The 19,045-nt window shown below is 31.0% G+C and overlaps 1 protein-coding gene across 6 annotated transcripts in view; it reads left to right on the forward strand.

Moving 5' to 3' along the window:
• Window positions 1-19,045, forward strand: part of ANKHD1 (ankyrin repeat and KH domain containing 1) — a 104,733-nt gene that overhangs the window by 42,623 nt on the left and 43,065 nt on the right. For 3 of the 6 annotated variants that reach the window (XM_061423665.1, XM_061423666.1, XM_061423667.1), the window contains exons 8-11: window positions 1,068-1,305; window positions 1,541-1,732; window positions 3,435-3,544; window positions 13,475-13,531. In XM_061423665.1, coding sequence (XP_061279649.1) covers window positions 1,068-1,305; window positions 1,541-1,732; window positions 3,435-3,544; window positions 13,475-13,531 — 597 coding nt within the window. Of the gene's footprint in view, window positions 1-1,067; window positions 1,306-1,540; window positions 1,733-3,434; window positions 3,545-13,474; window positions 17,540-19,045 lie in introns of those variants that run through there. The other 3 variants (XM_061423669.1, XM_061423668.1, XM_061423670.1) reach the window with 2 other exon arrangements.

Genomic DNA, 19,045 nt, shown 5'->3' on the forward strand with positions numbered 1-19,045 from the left:
CTTTTAAATTAGGTGTATATTTCAGATACCAAATAACTCAATATAGGAATTTGGTAAAAATGTGTTTTATTTTAATGTGAAGTATTTGTTCATATTAAAGCTAAAGTGATTATAACTAACTTATTTATTTAAGTATAATAAAACTCTAGATAGATACTGAAACCTAATATTTAAGGTTTCTTTCATTAGTTCTTCAGTAAAAGAGTTTCCCAACCTTATAAAACCGTATTTTTCTACTCTGTTTACTTTTCATTAGCAATATTGGGTCATTTTTTAAAATAAAGAACAACATACCAGCTCTATCTTTATTTTCCACAGGAGTTAAGACCCATAAAATTTTGAAGCAAAGAATTTGAAATTAAAGAAATGTATTTATGATGATAAAGGGGTAGAATGGGTACCTCCATGAGAATATTTTGTTAATTGCCTATCTATGCAGATAGGCTCATGGTAAAATTATTTACAAGTGAGTAATTTTTGCATCTTTGTAAAATTCTTTGCCTTATTACAACAAACTAGTGATAAGAAAAAATATAAGATAGTATCAGTCCACAGGGATTTACCTTGGTGATATAATCCCAAATGATAATGACTTCACAGAATTTGTTGTTATTTTTTCTCAGTCTTTGTTTCTTAAATAGATCTAACACAATTTCTACACTTAAACATGACACTTAAGTTTGAGGCTATAGCTATATTTGACCCTGGCTGTAGTATAAATAGTAATTATTTTATTTTGAGTTACTGATGACTATGGATTTAATACTTTTTTGAACTTCAGAGAATGTAGAAATTAAAAATTATTTGAAATTGTAACTGTATGTACCAAGTTTGATTCTTATGGAAAATTTTGGGCTTACTCTAAAGTAAGGTAAAATAATTTTAATGGACTTTTGATAAGACAGATTTCAAAACTTCTCAGATGTGTATGATAATATATATGCATCTAAGCTGCCTCTCCTTTTCTTCCCTCCTGTCTTTCCACAATCTGTTGCTTTTCTTCTCCCACTTAAAAAATATCAAAACAAAAATTCTTTTCTTCTTGTTTTACTTCTGAAAATCTGCAGGATGGACATGTAGAGGTAGCACGTTTGCTTTTGGATAGTGGTGCTCAAGTGAATATGCCTGCGGATTCATTCGAGTCGCCGTTAACTCTGGCTGCCTGTGGAGGACATGTTGAATTGGCAGCTCTGCTTATTGAAAGGGGAGCAAATCTTGAAGAAGTTAATGATGAAGGATATACTCCTTTGATGGAAGCTGCTCGGGAGGGACATGAAGAGATGGTGGCACTACTCTTAGCGCAAGGTAAAATAGTTCTACTTCTTTAATTAAAAAAATCAATTTCCTTTGAATTTTTGTGTCAGTATCACTGAAGTTTATTACAACTAAGATATTGTTTGCATTGATGATAAAATAAGTTTTCAACACCCTGGGTGGAACACCAGAAACAGAAAAAATAAGAGATAATTATCAGAAATCAGAACACTTAATTGTAAGTCTTTTGTAACTATAGTTTTATCTATTTTTATGCTTTTCCCAGGAGCAAATATAAATGCTCAGACAGAAGAAACCCAAGAAACTGCTCTGACGTTGGCTTGCTGTGGAGGTTTTTCTGAAGTTGCAGACTTCCTGATTAAGGCGGGGGCTGACATAGAACTCGGCTGTTCCACACCTCTGATGGAGGCTTCTCAGGAGGGACACCTGGAGTTGGTTAAATACTTACTGGCTGCTGGTATGTGGCTTTAATAACGCCTTTTGGAGAAAGAATTTTATATTGCTTTTCATAACTTTAACAATTAACTCTATTTTTTTCATTTCTACAAAGGTTGAAAAACAGCTCCACAATTTAACTCTCGTCTTAGGCTTTTAAATCTCCAAAAATGTCTTAAAAAAAAAAAAAAGTTTTATAAAGTAGTTAATGTTTGCTTAGTGATGGTAAGACTTCCCGTTGATCTTCTCTTTCCATTGAATGATTTGTAGTTTCTGAAGGGGAGAAATTAGCTCCTTCTACAGTCTTTCAGTAAGAGAATATAGGGATGACATAGAGGTTATAATTTGATAACCTCTATAACATTTGACAATGTCATTTCTTGACATTTCTTACTTCTCAAAAAAAAAAAGAATGAATGAAAAAGTGGAAATTGTTTTTTGGCAGAAATATTTGGTCTTTATATAAAATAATTTGTGCTTTATATATTGTGAAGCAGTAGTAAGAAATCAGTATTTTTACATATAGTTTTATATAGAGCAAGTTAAGAATATATCAAAAAATTGATATATATATATTGATCCAGGCAGATGTAAGCCTTTATATTTCCTTTGAAAGTAATTTTTTTAAATCCATGTCTAGTAAATTGTTTAAAACTTGATGTATAAGGAAATTAATGTATAAAGGGAAATGAAATATTAGCAAAACTTTATTGATCCTTTTTGGGCTTTCACTGTTAATTTGATTATAACCAGCATCAATTTTTCCTTTGAATTATTATTAAAATAATTTATTAATCCAGATCATTAACGGTTTGAATGATTGTTTAGATTTTGAACCATTGCACAAACCAACCATACAAGCTGACCTCTTCCTTGGCTCAAAAATTATTATTTGCTATAGATAGTATATGTATGTATATTATTCAGTTACTGTTCTCTCATTATTTTCTGTAATTGTCTGTGTCCTATTTAAGAGTCTTTCTTCACCAGTCTTCATTCTTCCCACATCCCTCTAAGTAGTCATGGTATTGTTAAAGGACTTTTAAAAAAAGGAATAAATAATGTTAACTAAGAAATCACTGGATATCAGACATTCTGCTCAGCTCATGTGTTCTATTAATTACCATTGGCCACTGGTCTATTAAGAAATATTACACACATCTTATAGATACAAAAACTAATGTACAATCATGTTACATAGCTTCTCTAAGCAAATCAAGCTAATAAGTGACAGGGCCAATATTCGAACTTAGAGCTCCTGACATTGTCTTTTCTATCATGTCACCATTAATTCTCACATTTAGCAACTTTTGCTAATTTGAAGTGGGTAGTTTATGAAACTGTCTCGTGGCTTGAGAATCACTTTTTATGTAATCATAAAAAGTATTCATAAAATTTTTCAGAAGAAACTAAAACTACTGCCAATATGATTTCTGAAAACTTATATTTTTTGTATTTTTTGTTTTAGCAGCTCTTTTATTTCTTAGAGTATATCTTACTGGGGATATATAGACAGACTATTATAGTTTTTAGTTGTTTGGTATAGTTTCTTTATGGCTAAAAGCATTTTTTCAAAGCATTTTTAAAGGAAAATTAGGATTCTTAAAATATATTCTGATGTTTTCATATTTAGAGTTTATGAGTTTCACCAAATTATAAAATCAAATTATCTAATATAATTTTAAAATTCACAGAATAAATGTGTAATTTTTTTTGCTTGCCAGGTGCTAATGTTCATGCTACAACAGCAACAGGAGACACAGCTTTAACCTACGCTTGTGAAAATGGACACACGGATGTTGCAGATGTTTTACTTCAAGCAGGGGCCGATTTAGTAAGAGATTTTTAATTTCACATATTTTTGTATGAATGTTAATTCCTTTATTTTTAACATTTAGAAAACACTAGTAAAGCAGATCAATAGTTCGCATGCTTTATATAAAATAACTTGAAAATCTGGCTACTTGTTCTTAGTTGTTGCATTTATTAAATGTATTTGAAAATAATTTTTAAAAGGGCATACTGTTTTTTTCTAGGTAAAACCATTTATTTCTTTCTTTCTCTCACCCCAGTCCCATTTAACATTCCTGAACCTTTTTAACTGCCCTGTATGAGTTATAATGCAATGATTTGTTTATAGAATAGAATAACCGTTCAAATCACTGAGTGATTTTCTTATGTTTTTCTAATCAGTTAGACATTTAAAATAAAACTACTGTCATCTTCCTAACAACATTATAGAGCATTTCATTCTTTTTCTATTATTTTAATATCTTCTATTTTGGCTTTTTAAAGTTTCAAATTAGATGGCAGGTTCATAAGTATAATAATCCTTACAACAATGGGAAATTGTAAAATAATATCCACTAGAAGGTTTATGCTTCTTGCTGAAATGTTTGCCTTTTGTGAGAGTATTTTAAACTGCTTTCTGAGGTTTCTTCCACAATTCCTTTATGTATTTCTTAAAAATCTATGTGAGGCACACATAGTTAATAAATGTTGTAGACAATCAACTTTACTAATTTCCCTTATATGGAGAAAACTTTCTAAGTATTGTCTTTTAATCCATTTCTTGTAACAGCAGTTCCTCCCAAAATCCCTCAGAACATTGTGGAAAATAGTTATTAACTAAAATAAGAATATAGTGTAATTATGCTATTTGTTTATCATGATTTCTACTACTACTAACTATGGTAATGATAACACTAGCATTCATTCTCATTAATGAGGTTCTGCCAGTTAGAATTTCTAAGAGGTGTAATTTTTGTGTTTGAAAATTATGACAGGTATGTTAAATAGATCTTAATCTTCTGCCTTCCTTAAGAGTTGCTTTGGGTCATCTATAAAAATTAAGAATTGAAGTATTTGATCACTTGAAATAAATAGGATAGAGCATAAAAGCTTAGATACTAGAAGCAAATTTAATATTCTTATCCTCTGAATTCTTATAAAATTCATTGTTCTTCCATTTTTCCATAGCAAAGTCACTTCCTTAATTTATTTGCTAGGAGTTCTTCTAAAAATATTAAATAGGAAAAAGAAAAATTACCTGTTAAATGCAGTATAAAGTATAGCAAAACTTACTGATTTTGACAGTTAAAAATTTGTTATGAAATATTTTTAAATGTCTTATAGTCCTCTGTAATTAGGTCAGTTGCTTGTGATTAAAGTTCCTTAGAAGAATTTCATTAAACAAGCAGATAGGTTTTCATTTGTCATATGTTTACATTCAAAATATAAGATTAAAAAATGGCTTAGATAAATATTTATCTTAAGTACAGAGCTAATGCTGTTATTCTAACATAATTGTTTTCTACTTTATAAACCATCTTTGTATTCACATTTATATGTAATTATAATTAAATTATAATTTCCAGCTGTGTGTTCTATCATAATCTTTTCCTTATTCCTACATATTCTCTATGTTTGTAACTTGTCCATAATATTCCATCAAGTTGATGAGCCATCATCATTCACTTATTATTGAACTTTTACTTTTTATATTTCACTGTTGTAAATTATTAGATCTAATAATTTCATGTGCATAACTTTTTCCTTTTTTCTACTTTTGAATTATTTCATATATAATTTTCCATTGAAAAAAAATTGTTCCTGTTTCATGCTTTTGCTGTCTGGGGAAAGATATTTCAATTTTAATGTTATTTTCCTGATTGTAAAAAGCAATTCTTGTTCTTTATAGAAAATGTGGAAAGTTTGGAAAAGTATAGTAAGTTTGATATTTAAAACCTATAAATAATTTCAGGATTTAGTATAAGCCAGAGGTGGGCAACGAACGACCTACTGAAAAACAAGAAGTGCAGGCAGATCAGTCCTTGAATCCTGAGGAAAAAATGACTGATAATTCTTGCTAACTGGACCTAAAAAGGCAGCATCTTTCTTGTCCTTCGTTCTTTTCTGTCATCTCCTAGTGTCTGTTTAGGACTGTGGATTGGAATTGGAAAAACTCTATACTCCTATTGCATGGACTTGAGTTGTTTAACATTTCTGGATCCCATAGATGTGTTCTCGATGTCTAGGTTTGGTAGTTCTTTAAGGTAAATAGTTTTTTTTGAGAATCTTCATTTTGTGGGTAACTATTTTTACCTTCAGTTTTAAATAAGAACTCACAAGTCAGTGTTTGAAACTCAATCTGGACTAACCTCATGTTTTCTTAGATTTTTAGAGCTTAACTTTTGCCACAATTCAAGGCTTTGTTATTATATGTTTTTTAAAGGAGCTTAAAAGCTGTTGTCTCTCATTCTTTAAAATATTCTATACTAGAATCAGGATGTTAATTATAGTTTTATAAAAATGTAATGCAACTATTTGAATTCCTTTTATTGTTTTCTGAGATGAAACTGGGAGTTTTTAAGGCTTTTCACTCTACTTGTTTAGGAGGTATACTTTAGAACTTAGTTTTAAAGGAAATCTAGACAGTTTTTTATTTAATGCTTTTAAAAAAATCTTCAGCCAGAACTGATGGTATACTTGAGCTTTTCAGGTAGATCCTCAAAATATGTGCATATTCTCATTTGAATCTTAGTTATTTGAGGTTTGATTTTTTTCTTGTTTTAAAAATATTTAAAATGAAAAAGTATTTATAGATATTTTTAATAAAAAAACCACTGAATATCCATCATATTTAGAAGATTATGAATTGATATGTAACTTGTCTAACTTTGTAATAATTACATAAATGTCAATAGTCCATTATTAAAAACCTTTGAATGAGATTAGTAGTCTTAAATAAGCCATTTAAAATGTTCCTTTTAGAAATCAAAAATTAAATGAAATAAAAACTGTCTGTTAATTGCAGAGTTTTTTGAAAATTCTCCCTATTAACATGCAGAATCATTTTAACTACTCAATAAGTAGAGAGCCTTGAACAAATCACCTAATCCATATCTCCCTGCTATTTGTACCTCTTGTTACCACTGTAATGGGAATCATTGTATACTGAAAGATAGTATTCCTTTATGTGCTACTTTCTCAGCACAGCATCTTTTATTGGGCCCAAATTTGTTTTTAGTATTTGATATAATGACAGGTATAATATGATGTAAATCCATTGTAAGAAAGTTTTTATTAAAAAACATTAGCATTCTGTAATATATTTAAAATCTAAAAGGAATTTTTTAAAAAAGAGAAGACACCTGCCTTTGAAAACTAATCTTGTTTCTCTGAAAAGAAATATACTATCAGTGTCCTTACAAATTTGTTACTCAATTACTTGGCAAAAAATAACTAATAAATACCATTTCAAAACTGAAGTTGAGGGACTTCCCTGGTGGTCCTGTGCTTAAGATCACGCTTCCACTGCAGGGGGCATACATGGACAAGTTTCATTCCTGATTGGGGAACTAAGATCCCACAGCTGTGCTGCCAAAAGGTAAAAAGTAAAACTAAAATCAACATCTACAGTATTAGAAAAACAAAAACTGAAGTTGATTCAGTTCCATAGTCTTTGAGTCACTGTCCTGGTGTCCTGTATAGTTGTTACTCTAGGCCTTTCTCCCTATTTACTGGTTTTTAGACCAGAAGACAGAGTTTTAATGTTTCATTCTTGTTCGTATCTTGATAGCTTACTTCAGCTAAAGCACTTACATGGCTTGATTTCTTTTACCACAGTCCTTTAGCTCCCTGTTCACTATTACTTTTATGTTCAAGGTGGAGAATTTGCATGAACTATTCAACAGTATAATTTGGATTGTAAAACACTATTCTGCTTCTTTCTCATTTTTTGGCTTGCTTACTTTTAAAAGATTAAAAGATTACTTTTAATCTTGACTTACTTTGTTATCTTTGTTTTCCTGGCTTCCATGTCCAACCGTTTTATTGTTAGAGAGTTGTTCCATGTCTATGAGAGATGACTGCGTCAGGTCAGAGTTTACAAAGGCCCTAATAATAGTATGTTTAGGTGGCAACACTGTGTTGGTTAACATGTCAGTATTGTTTTTTCTGTTTTTAAGTGAGAGAGAGAGATATATATATTTAATATATATATTTATCTATATATATTTTTAAAAAATATATATTTATCTCTATATATAGGAGTTTTTATTGTGTTTTATTTAAAAAAATTTTATTCCAGGTTTATTAAGATACATTTGACATACAACATTGTATAAATTTAATTTGGGATTATCATAATAAATTACTGAACATATATCATCTCATATACTGTGTGTTCTAAGTCACTTCAGTTGTGTCCAACCCTATGGACTATAGCACACCAGGTTTCTCTGTCCATGGGATTCTAAGGCTAGAATACTAGAGTGGGTTGCCATGCCCTCCTCCATCTCATGTAGACACAAAGTTAAAGAAATAGAAAAAAAAATTTATTTCTTGTCACATGATCTATTAGGATTTGCTCTCTTAACAGCTTTCATATATAACATACAGTGTGAATTATATTTACCATATTGTATAATACATTCCCAGTACTTACTTATAAGTCGAAGTCTGTGAAGAGTTACATTGATTTTGTGTGTTTGTGTTTTTCAAACCATTTGTGAAGATGGTGGAATCTTTCTATTTTCATCATGGCATGTTAATTTCAACACTAAAGCTTTGATACATTTGTTAACATAAAAGAAATACTTGTCATCTACAGAATTTTCCTTCACAAAGTTAAGGTTGGAAAGGGAGAATAATATATAAATTAGTATTCCTTCCTTGTCTCCAGCTCCTTGGCCTTTCATTTTAGAAGAGGAACTCAAGTAGTATTTCCCATAATAAACAACTGACATAGATGTTAGAGAAAGTAAATACATTCTAGTTGTATTCATATAAAGATTTTTTATGATCTATTTTAGCATGTTATAGGCCTTCATTGCTGTTTGAAAATAAATCAACTAAAAGGTAGAAGTACCTGCAGAAAGCACCCTGTAATCCTGTATCTAAATGGAGGGCTACACTTAGGTTATTTAGAAAAAAGTCTTCATTAGAGATGCTCTGAACATTAGACAAGACCTAAATTCTCATTATAGCCATAAAACCACTGATCTTAAGTAAATAGTTGCTTCAATAATTTCATCTGTAAAATGAAATCTAGTATTATTTTCTGGACTATTTTACCCAAGTCATGTAAATATTGTTTCTTTGGTTCTGCTGAATGTGCTAGCAAATCACTGAGACTCCCTAGGCTTTTTTTTTTTTTTTTCTTTCTTCCTCTTCTCCCCCCTTTCCTTTTTTTAATGAGGGGTTTGGACCAGAAGATCTTTAATGATGTGTGTTAAGGAATCTAATTTTATGTTTTTTTAAAGAACAAGTTAAGCAGCTACTTGTTTGGAGGTATTGAATGGACTAGATGAGTGCTTAGCCCAAGAATGTGTAAAGTGCTATAGGATTCTTGAAGAAAATGAAATTTTAGTTGCGACTCATCATTAAGAGCAGTGATATGTTACACAAATGATTCTATCTCTTGAAATCTTTGTGTATATTAAATGTATTAAATTATTTAATTTTGGATGGTGTTTATAGTTAATAATTAGCAGATTTAGCTTACTATAAAATATTTTAATAGATAAAAGTTGCCAATCCCTAGAAAATACAGTAACTTGGCAAGGCCACCCCAGTAAGGATTATTTGGCAATACAATGCTAAATCATTATGTCTTCCACCCTGTCTTTTTACTATCAATATTTTTTCCTATTTAAATACTGTCAAAGAAGTAGGAAGAGTTTCCTTGACATGAATTTTTAAGTAAATTGTTTCCTTAAGAATAAAATCTCTCCAGTTATCTTTGGAATTATTCAATTAAGAATTTATTCTTCTTTTCCTTCAGTTAAATTTTATTTCAGGTAGCAGAATAAACTTTTGTTACATCCTCTTCTCATCTTATGTGGCTTCAAACTTTTCAAAATTTCTTTAAGATACATATTCAGTGGCTGGGAATTTAGAAATACTGTTTTGCTTCAAGATGTTCACCATCTTGAAAGTAAGGGTGGAAGACAAGTTTTTCTAGGGATAAGATAGGACATGGTTTCTTTCTTTATGTTCATAATCTGCTATAGATGCAGTATCAAAGAAAATAAGTAGAACCAACCTAAAGAAGTGTAGTAGGTACACAATGTTGCTAATTCTGCATCTTTGCCGTATTGAGTAATAGTTGGTCTTACGCAAATCAGTTGTAGTTTTTCTTATTTTTTAAATAGGTAATGCCTTTACATGGTTCAAAACTTGTTATGTTTTAAAGTGTCTCATGGGCACCCAGTTTTCCTCTCTATTAGCAATCAGTGTTGTTCTTTCCTTCTATTCTTCTGGAGATATTTTATATAGATATGATGAAAAGTCACATATTGAAAGAAATACATACTCTAATTAATGCTTAGTGCTTTGTATAATTCCTTACTTAAATAGAAAATTGGTTTTTACTATACTGATTTTCTTTGTAGAGTTGATCATAGCTTTTAAGGTTTATTATTTTTAACATTGGAGTAAAAATTGAAGCACTTCTGCACTGAGTAAATTGGGCCCCTTGAATATATTGTAGTGGCCTGTCACTGATTTTCCTCCCTAACCATAGAAAGTAAGCTCTCTGACCTCTGTTGGCTTTTCTTAGACTATTCTACCAGCCAAATGAACTTTGGGGGAGGATTTCCTAGAATAGTTGAACTAGTGGAAACTGGGTATTTTGAATGTGGATATATTAGCACCCTCTGGTTTCTTACTTCTGGAAATTAAGATTTGATATGGACTTATCTTAAAAGACAAAAATTTTGAAAGATCAGTTTGTTATCTGTATTAAATCTTACAAAATAGAAATCTTCATAAGATTTTTTTTTAACTTGAGCAGTATGTTGTGTGTCTTTCTAGATATTTCTGTACACCCAAGCATGTATATATTCTGTGTTTGTGAGCTGTGTCTCTTTTTTATATGAATAGATTTGTTATCACGTATACTGTTCTGAAACATTTTTCTTTTTAATATAATATTTTTCCTATCAATCCCTAAGATTTCTCACTCTTTTTCACAGGTTTCCTGTGTGCTGTGTAATTGATTAACCACTTACTTATTCATAAACATTTGAGTTATTATAATCTTTAAATATTACAAATGGTGCTACACCAAATATTGTTATGTACATTTATATATCTTTGCTACTTTTGTGAGTTTATCTATAGGGGTAAATTCCTAGAAGTGAAATTGCTGGTTATCAGAGGGTCCACATCTAGAAATTTGATAGCTGCTGCTAAATTGTTCAAAAATGCTGAACCAGTCTACACTTCTATTAGCAGTCGAGGTCTCCAGATTCTTAATTCTCCTTAAAATGAGTTAGATTTCTTCTGTCTTCCTTCCTTTCTTTTTTTATAATTTAATATTCTAATCTCTGATCATAGCCCCCATGTTTCTTTTATCTTAAAAAATCACAATGTTCCAAGTAGCCCTGTTAGCTGCTCACTAATTGCTCCCAAAGCTTTGGTGAACTATGTAAAACACAGATATAAAGTTATTTCCTGGAGAAGTATTCAGACATCATGTACAAGTGCAAATTTTGAAATATTTTGTTACTTTCTTTTTAAAAAACTGATTTTTAAAAAATCTAATATTTAGACAATATTTATTAACTCCATTCTGAAGAGGAGATTGTGTCTTACATTATAGAATTTTCATGAGTTATTTTATTTTTACATTGTTATGATTTTACAACATTTATGTTCTGTTTTATGATCCTATTTCTCAAAGTTGTTTAATTGTATATTTAGGTGGATTCATTGTTTACCTTACTAGTCTTTCATATTATATAGATTCTGAATTCCTGATTTCCTGAACTTGACTCAAGTTTTGGCTGGCTGATATTAGTATTTTATTTTGAATTTACTCTCCTCCACCAAAAAAAGTTTACAGGTGTTTGCATTTTTAGGACTATTGTTTGTTGTATTTATAAATGAACGTGCGTGCGTGCATGCTCAGTCACTAAGTTGTGTCTGACTCTTTGAGATCCCATGGATTATTGCCCAACAGGCTCCTCTGTCCATGGAATTTCCCAGGCAAGAATACTAGAGTGGGTTGCCATTTCCTCCTCCAGGGAATCTCTTCCCAATCCAGGGTTCAAACTCGCGTCTTGTGTGTCTCCTGCATTGGCAGGCGGATTCTTTACCACTGACCCACCATGTAGCCATATATAGAATTATTGAATCACTGGGTTTTTTCCTCTCAAAATTCTAAGCCCTCTGTTCTATTATCTTCTGGTATTAAATATTGCAAAAGCCTGCTAGAATATTCCCCAGTGTATGTAAGTATATGTAAGCGACTTCTTTTCTGCCTGGATTATCATAAGATTCTTTCATTATATTAAATGTTTATGATTTCTCCAGGATGTATCTTGGTGTGTATTATTTTATAATAGTTTTTCCTGGAAAATCATGAATGCTTTCTATTTGAAGATTTTAGTTCATCCTCTTTCCTTTCTCCTTTTCTTTCTCCTCCTTATCATCCTTTTCCAGTTTTCTTCTAGTATCATCCTTCTTCCAGTTTTCTTCTTCTTCAGTTTTCTTCTTCTATAGAACACTTTTTTTTCTATTCTTTTTTCTCCTGGGACATTTATTATCCATATATTGAATCTCCCTTATTTGTATTATCTTTATGTCTGATTCTTTTCACTTCTTTTTTTTTTCCTCTGTATTCTTTCTTAATAGGGATCATCCATCAGGGCCCTATTTTTTCTGCAAAGTTGTCGCTGCTTCTAATGTGGTTTTCATGGTTTCCTCATTACTTAGTATCTTCTGCTCTTCCAACTCACTTTTAAATTTCCTCTTGCTCTTATATCACTTTGTCCCACTGTTTAAAGCATTTGTATTCCCTTTAATTTTTTGAAAGTGTAGGGAATATTTGGGTTAAATTTTCTTTCTGTTTTTTTAAGAATTTCTTAATATGTTCTGTGTTGGATACTTTGTGCTTATCTATTCATATTTGAATGGGACTTGTTTTTGTTGAAACTCATATGTGGATGAGAAAGGAAGAACAAGTGAGCTTTAACAGTCAGCTTCTTCATATCATATAGTTGTCTCAGAATATTTTCTCACTAAATCTTTGCCATAGGAGCATGCACCTTCTTAGGTAAGCACATCTTCCAGGGTAGGAGGTAGGAGTGACTTAGAGTGAAGATTTCTCTAGGCCACATCTCTTTTATTTGGAGATATAGTTGACTCTGGTCAGTGATTGCAGTGCTCCTTGCTGTTTCTTCAGCTATATTCCTGTCTCATCTGCAAGAACTTTCTTCCTATCTGGAGTCTAAGATCTAGAGAAAATACAGATATTCCATCTCTCAAGTTCTTTCAAGTCTCCTGTTTTAGTTGAAGTGTGAGGACTGACTGCATTTATAATGGGAGGAGGAGGTACTACAGAACTGTTTAATCATCTTACAATACTTTCCCTACTTTTTCTCTCAGTTTCTGATATTCACAGATCTTTCAATTTAATTATTTCCCTTGGTTAGATATTAAGATACTGCTCTTTTTTTCCTGTAGTTTTAGTTGTATTTGAAGACAAAGGTATGAATTCTAGACATTTAGCAGAATTATGTCTGCATATGTTAAGGTTTATGTTAAAATTATATTGGTAGAGACCATATTATCATGCTCTTAAAGAAATAATACTCTGTTCATGAGATTATGGTCTCTATATATGGGAATCTTTTTAGCTGAAGATCCTAAGTTAACAAAGCCCAGCACCTGAAGTACCAGTCACAAGGTCTTCATGGCCAAATGTGATTTTCATTTTTGGAATTAGATCCGTGAGTTCTTCTTTTTCCTTTCACAGGACAAGCAGGAGGACATGAAGACTATTTTGGAGGGCATAGATCCGGCCAAGCATCAGGTGAGGGTGGCCTTTGATGCTTGTAAGCTACTACATAAAGAATAGATGATGTAGGTAACCAGAACTCTGGGTATCTGAATTCCAGCCAAGAAGTTCCAGGACCCTGCTGGGTGACAAAGGAAATACTCTTCAATTGAAAAAGATTATGAAGTTCCAATAAAAAGAGATTTATATTACTAGAGGTTTGCTTCCTTAGTATTCATTTATGTAGTATTCCTAAAAAACCTCTTAGGTGAAAATAGTTTTTCCTATTCAGATAGTTCTTTTGCATTCTCCTTTATTGAGAGAGTTAAGATATCCCTCAGTCATAAAGCCTTTTGTATTCAGCTTTGTTCAACAAAAGTCTGAAACTCAGATTTAGAGTGATACAGTGGATTATTTTTTATATAATCCTCAAACAACAACAACAAAAAATAGTGACACATTTACTAGCTGATGCCCTAATTTCTGTAAAATTAAAATTTTCTTAATATCCTCTCATGTAGCCTCATTCTGAAATTGTTGTTTATAAACAAGCATTTCTTTTCTTTTGAAAAAAATGTGTGGAATTTTTGCCCTAATGGTTTTAAAAGTCAAGCAAATTTAATATCCATTATAATTCAGAGAGATTTGTTTACACTCAGGAGCAGTACTTAATTTTTAAATTAAGAGTGAGTTGTGATTGTATCACAATTTAGGCCATCTAAAATAAATTTTTCAGTATCAAGCCACTTTTAATCATAATGCTTGTTAAGGATCACCTTTATTGGCTTTTGGAACAAGAAGTTGTTATATATTCATTCTATTTGGAATAGAGTAAATAAATTTCTTTCACAAAATATTAGGTGAAAATGTAAACTTTTGCTCAGTTTATGTAGTAACTCTGGCTCCTGTCAAGAATGTAAAACTGAGTGTTAGTTCACATAAAGTTATTTCTTTCTCTCTGGGTTTGTTAAAGGAAATGTGATTATAAATCTATCTCTAGCTGTAAGTCTTAAGACTTGGGATTTTTATTATTATTATTTATTGGAGGATAATTTTAAAAATTAGGTTTGCAGCCCTCCTTTTAGAGGTTCAGATTCAGCAGCTCTGAAATGGGGAGTCTGCACTTTAGATGATATACCAGGAGATTCTCATTAAGTCCTTTATATTCCATACTTTGAAACACTGCTATCTGTCTGTAGAGACTCTGCTGTCTATACTGTAGAGTCTGTAGATTATTCTGCATCATTGTTGAGTTCTGTTCTCATCTTTGCTTTATTATCATCCTTCCTCCATCCAAACTGAATGAACTTGGTTTTTGTCTTTGTTACATGTTTTTAGAAACTGAGCTAAATACAAGCACTAATATGGTGCCTCTTAATCTTTCTCCATCTCAGTTCTATTGAAGGATATGAATCTGATCAGTAACAAATTGCTAAGGTAATGATCAGTATACAGAGTAGTGGGTTGGAAGAGCATATTCACTAAGGGAGATGTAAGAATCCTTTAGTACATAACATAGTATAAACAATCTCCTTTTCCTCCCTCTGATTCTGGTCCTTACCCCAAGACATTGTCCACCTTCAACTCCAAGAAGCACTGTCTCTGTGATATAGTGACAATCTTGAACAAATACCTTGGGTGGCCCGGACTGTGGTTTTTAAGGAAATTGACTTATTTTAAAGGAAAAAAACCTTAATCTAAAATTTTTGTTATCTAAAGTCAAGTAGAAAAAAACTTGTACCTTTTTTCTCATAGTATTTATGCATCAGAACCAGAACTTTGCAGTACATTTTTTATGAAAAAAAGTGTAGCAGACTTGTAAGTTCTAAATATCTACTTATCAATATATTTTAAGTATTAGTGGTTAGTTTACCTTAATAAACTAAATAGGACCTCCCAGTTTTTAAATAACTTTTCACTAAGGAATAACATATACATATTTTAAGATTTTACTACTTAAAGCTGGAAAACTTTTATCAATTTTTTCTTGATCTCTAAACTGTGCAATACACAAAGCTCCTGATAATTTTTTTTTAAAGGCCAAAAAAATTTTTTCTTTCCTTCCTATTGTATGTTGAATTAATCCTGTCTCAAATTTGTTTAAATACAAGTAACAAATGACTTCCTTTCAAGAGGGTAAAGTCTCTTAATATATTTTGAAACCTCTCTGTTCTGTGTCAAGTACATAGATACAGTAAATAAAATATGCGAGGGTAACAAACTAAACTAAAAACATGTAGCTATACTCAGAAACAAGGTTAAAGAACTGTGGACTAAAAATGGACTCTGGATCTACAGTTGAAGCTATTTGGGGCTTGAATTTCATCTTTAAGGGAATAAGAACTGAATGTATCTCACATAGAGCAGGCCAATAGATTTAGTCTACTTGATTGAAGCATGAAAGTGGTACCTAATTTATTATTGCCCAGCTTGTGAAGCAGGGTGGGAAAAAAACTCAAAGCAACTGCCCAGGATTACTGTTAGAAATTAGCAGATTGTTCTTCATAGAGGGAAGAGGCAAAGACAGCAGTGTAGCTAAGAACTTGGAGGACATCATTATTTGATATAGTGAGAAGAAAGAAGAACAGAAATAACCTCATGGGATAAGAAGCTTAAGTTGCCAGGTAAAGGTCTACTTCTGAAACGGACCAGATTAAGGTAACTTTCAGACCATCTGATGAGAAGGGATAAGTTTATAAATGGAAATAAAAGAAAAAAAAAACCAACTGCCATGCAAAATGAACTTTTTCAAATAAGAAAAATTGTAAAGCTCAGGAGCAAATCTACATCAAGAGAGATAGTCAAAATGCAAGCAAACAGCCAGCAAACTAGGAGAATATAGGCCCAAGAAAATCGAAATAAAAGACTTTAATCAGAGATTTTAAACATGCTTAAACTATGAACAGTAGCCATAAAATAATGAGAGGCAGTGAAATAGGAGCTGATAATTATGAATTAAGGTCAAGTAGATATGAAATACTTAAACTTTCAGGTAAAAAAATTTTTGAAAATAAAAATGTATAGGATACAGATTCATGTTGATGTATGGCAAAACCAATACAATATTGTAAAGTAATTAGCCTCCAATTTAAATAAATTTATATTAAAAATGTATAGGATAAACAGTATGTTGGACAGTTGAATAAAGATTTAATCAAATGATAAATAAATACAGCACAAAAATAAAGAGATGGAAAATATAAAAGAGAAATTGAGAGAAATGAAATAGGCTCTACCATATATTTATTTGAAGTTGCTGAAGGAGAAAATAGAAATAGCAAGCAAAGGCAATGCTTGAAGAGATAATGATGGAGAATTTTCTAGAATTGAAACCTGACATGAGTCTTAGAAAAAAATCACTAAGAAATGCTTGAAGGGATACTGATGGAGAATTTTCTAGAACTGAAGGCTGACAGGAATCCTTGGTTGAAAAAATCACTAAGAAGAACAAATGAAACTGCAGAATTTTAAAGATAAAGAAAAAAATCTTAAAAGCCATTATAGGAAAAATGAATTATTCTCAAAGGAAGACCATTTACCTTTTTGACAATAGATTCTCATCAACAATAATAATTACAGAAAACAACAGAGGGTAATATCCTCCAAATATCAGAAGATAATAGCATGATACAGAATTCTGTACTCTGCTAGCATTCCAAAGAAGAAGACATACTTATATTTTCAGATGTAGATATTTTCAGATCTACAAAGAATAAAAGAGTTTACCACCTCAGACCCTTGCCAAAAGAACTACTAAAATATATGTACATCAATAAGAAGAAAAAAGAACCCTGGAGGAAGGTGTGGGATGCAAGAAGCCTTGGTAGGCACAGAAGCTGGTAAACTATAAATACAAATTTGTGAGTATAAAACTTAAATTTTTATGCTTAAAAACAAAGTAGTGCTAAAATCTAGACAGAAATAGTATGTAATTCAGCAGGATATGTTAGAAAGTTTAAAAACCGTGTTAGAATTCTTGTGTTGTTCTGGAGAGAATAATCAGGTACCGAATAACTTTAAAGAATCTTTTTTTTTTTTTTTTTTTTTTAAGAAAAATTTATTAATCAGAACAAATACAAACCTATTCAACTCATTTGTTAAAAGGGCAGAGAAGTTTGAATTAGATTCAAAATCAAAATCTAGTGAATTCTGTTTTCAGGAGAAAGAACTAAAGCAAAATGACAGGGAAAAGATTGACAAAATAATGGAAAACGTTATGTAAGACAATATTAATATCAAACAAAATGGAATTTTAAGCCAAAATTATTTTTAGAGATAAATAAATGCTCCTCCCATTAGTATAACAATCAGTCACTTATCAGTATCTAACATCTACCCTCCAACTAAAATAGAAAATTATAGTTACAAGAAAATTAGTTCTACATTTCTGCTCATAGGATTTTTTTCCCACACTTCTCCATGAAACTGACAGATAAAACAATTGCTAAGAATAGAAAAATCAAGTTTGTTCTTATAGAGAGCTATAATTTTGTTTCCAATAAATATGGAATATATTTTCCAGTGCATTGAATATACATAAAAATGATACATGGTAGCCCACAAAAAAAGTTTTTAAAACAAACTTCTTCATGCTATGAACTACATTCTCTAATCTTTTGTAGTTTTAAAATTACAAATTGACAATAAAACCTTTTTAAAAATAATCCCATACAATTAGAAAATGAGGAAATATACTTTTACATAATTCATGAGTTTAAAAGGCAATCACAGTAAAAACTACAAAATAGTTGTTATCACTAAAACTACACATTAAAACTTGGGAGAGAGGATACAGCTAAAGTGGTCCCTAGAAGGAAAATTGTGTGTGTGTGTGTGTGTGTGTGTGTGTGTCTATAATGAAAGGAAGTGAATCTACTCAAAGAACAACAGCACAAAGAAGGAAGGATATAAGGTTAAAAAAAAGTTAATATTGAGTAGTAAACAAAAAAAGAGTTTAAAAAATAGGGGTAAACAGCAAAATAAAAGCTGATTTTTAAAAAATTCTGAAGTAGGTAAGACCAGCTTTTTTCAAAGGGGCAAAAGGCACAGATACATGGTATAAACTTAAACGGAGTTATAACTTTGATATAGTAGAGGACTAAATTTATAGGGCAGTATGAACAATCAGTTTGAATACTTAGATGAAATGATTGATTATTTTCTATAAATATAAATTATCAAAAATGATTCCAGGAAATTCCCTGGTGATCCAGTGGTTAGGACTCTGCACTTTCACTGACGAGTTCCCAGGTTCAGTCCTTGGTTGATGAACTAAGATCATGCAAGCTGCACTGTGCAGCGCAAAAAAAGGAAGTTCTAGAATCACATACCTTAATAAAACAATAACTTTTACAATTGAGTCAATAGTTCAAAACCACCCATCTCCTAAAAGGGTAAGAGCATCCCAGAAGGATTTATCAGTGAGCTTTACCAAAAGTTCAAAGAATAGATAATCCCTTTATTTTTTAGTTTTCTTCAAAAGAGAAAGAAAAGTTAAACTGCACAGTATCTAACTTTGTAGCCTTGAAAAGTAATTTTGTTGCCTTGAAA

This window comes from Bos javanicus, chromosome 7 (genome assembly GCF_032452875.1).
Source record: "Bos javanicus breed banteng chromosome 7, ARS-OSU_banteng_1.0, whole genome shotgun sequence".
NCBI lineage: Eukaryota > Metazoa > Chordata > Mammalia > Artiodactyla > Bovidae > Bos > Bos javanicus.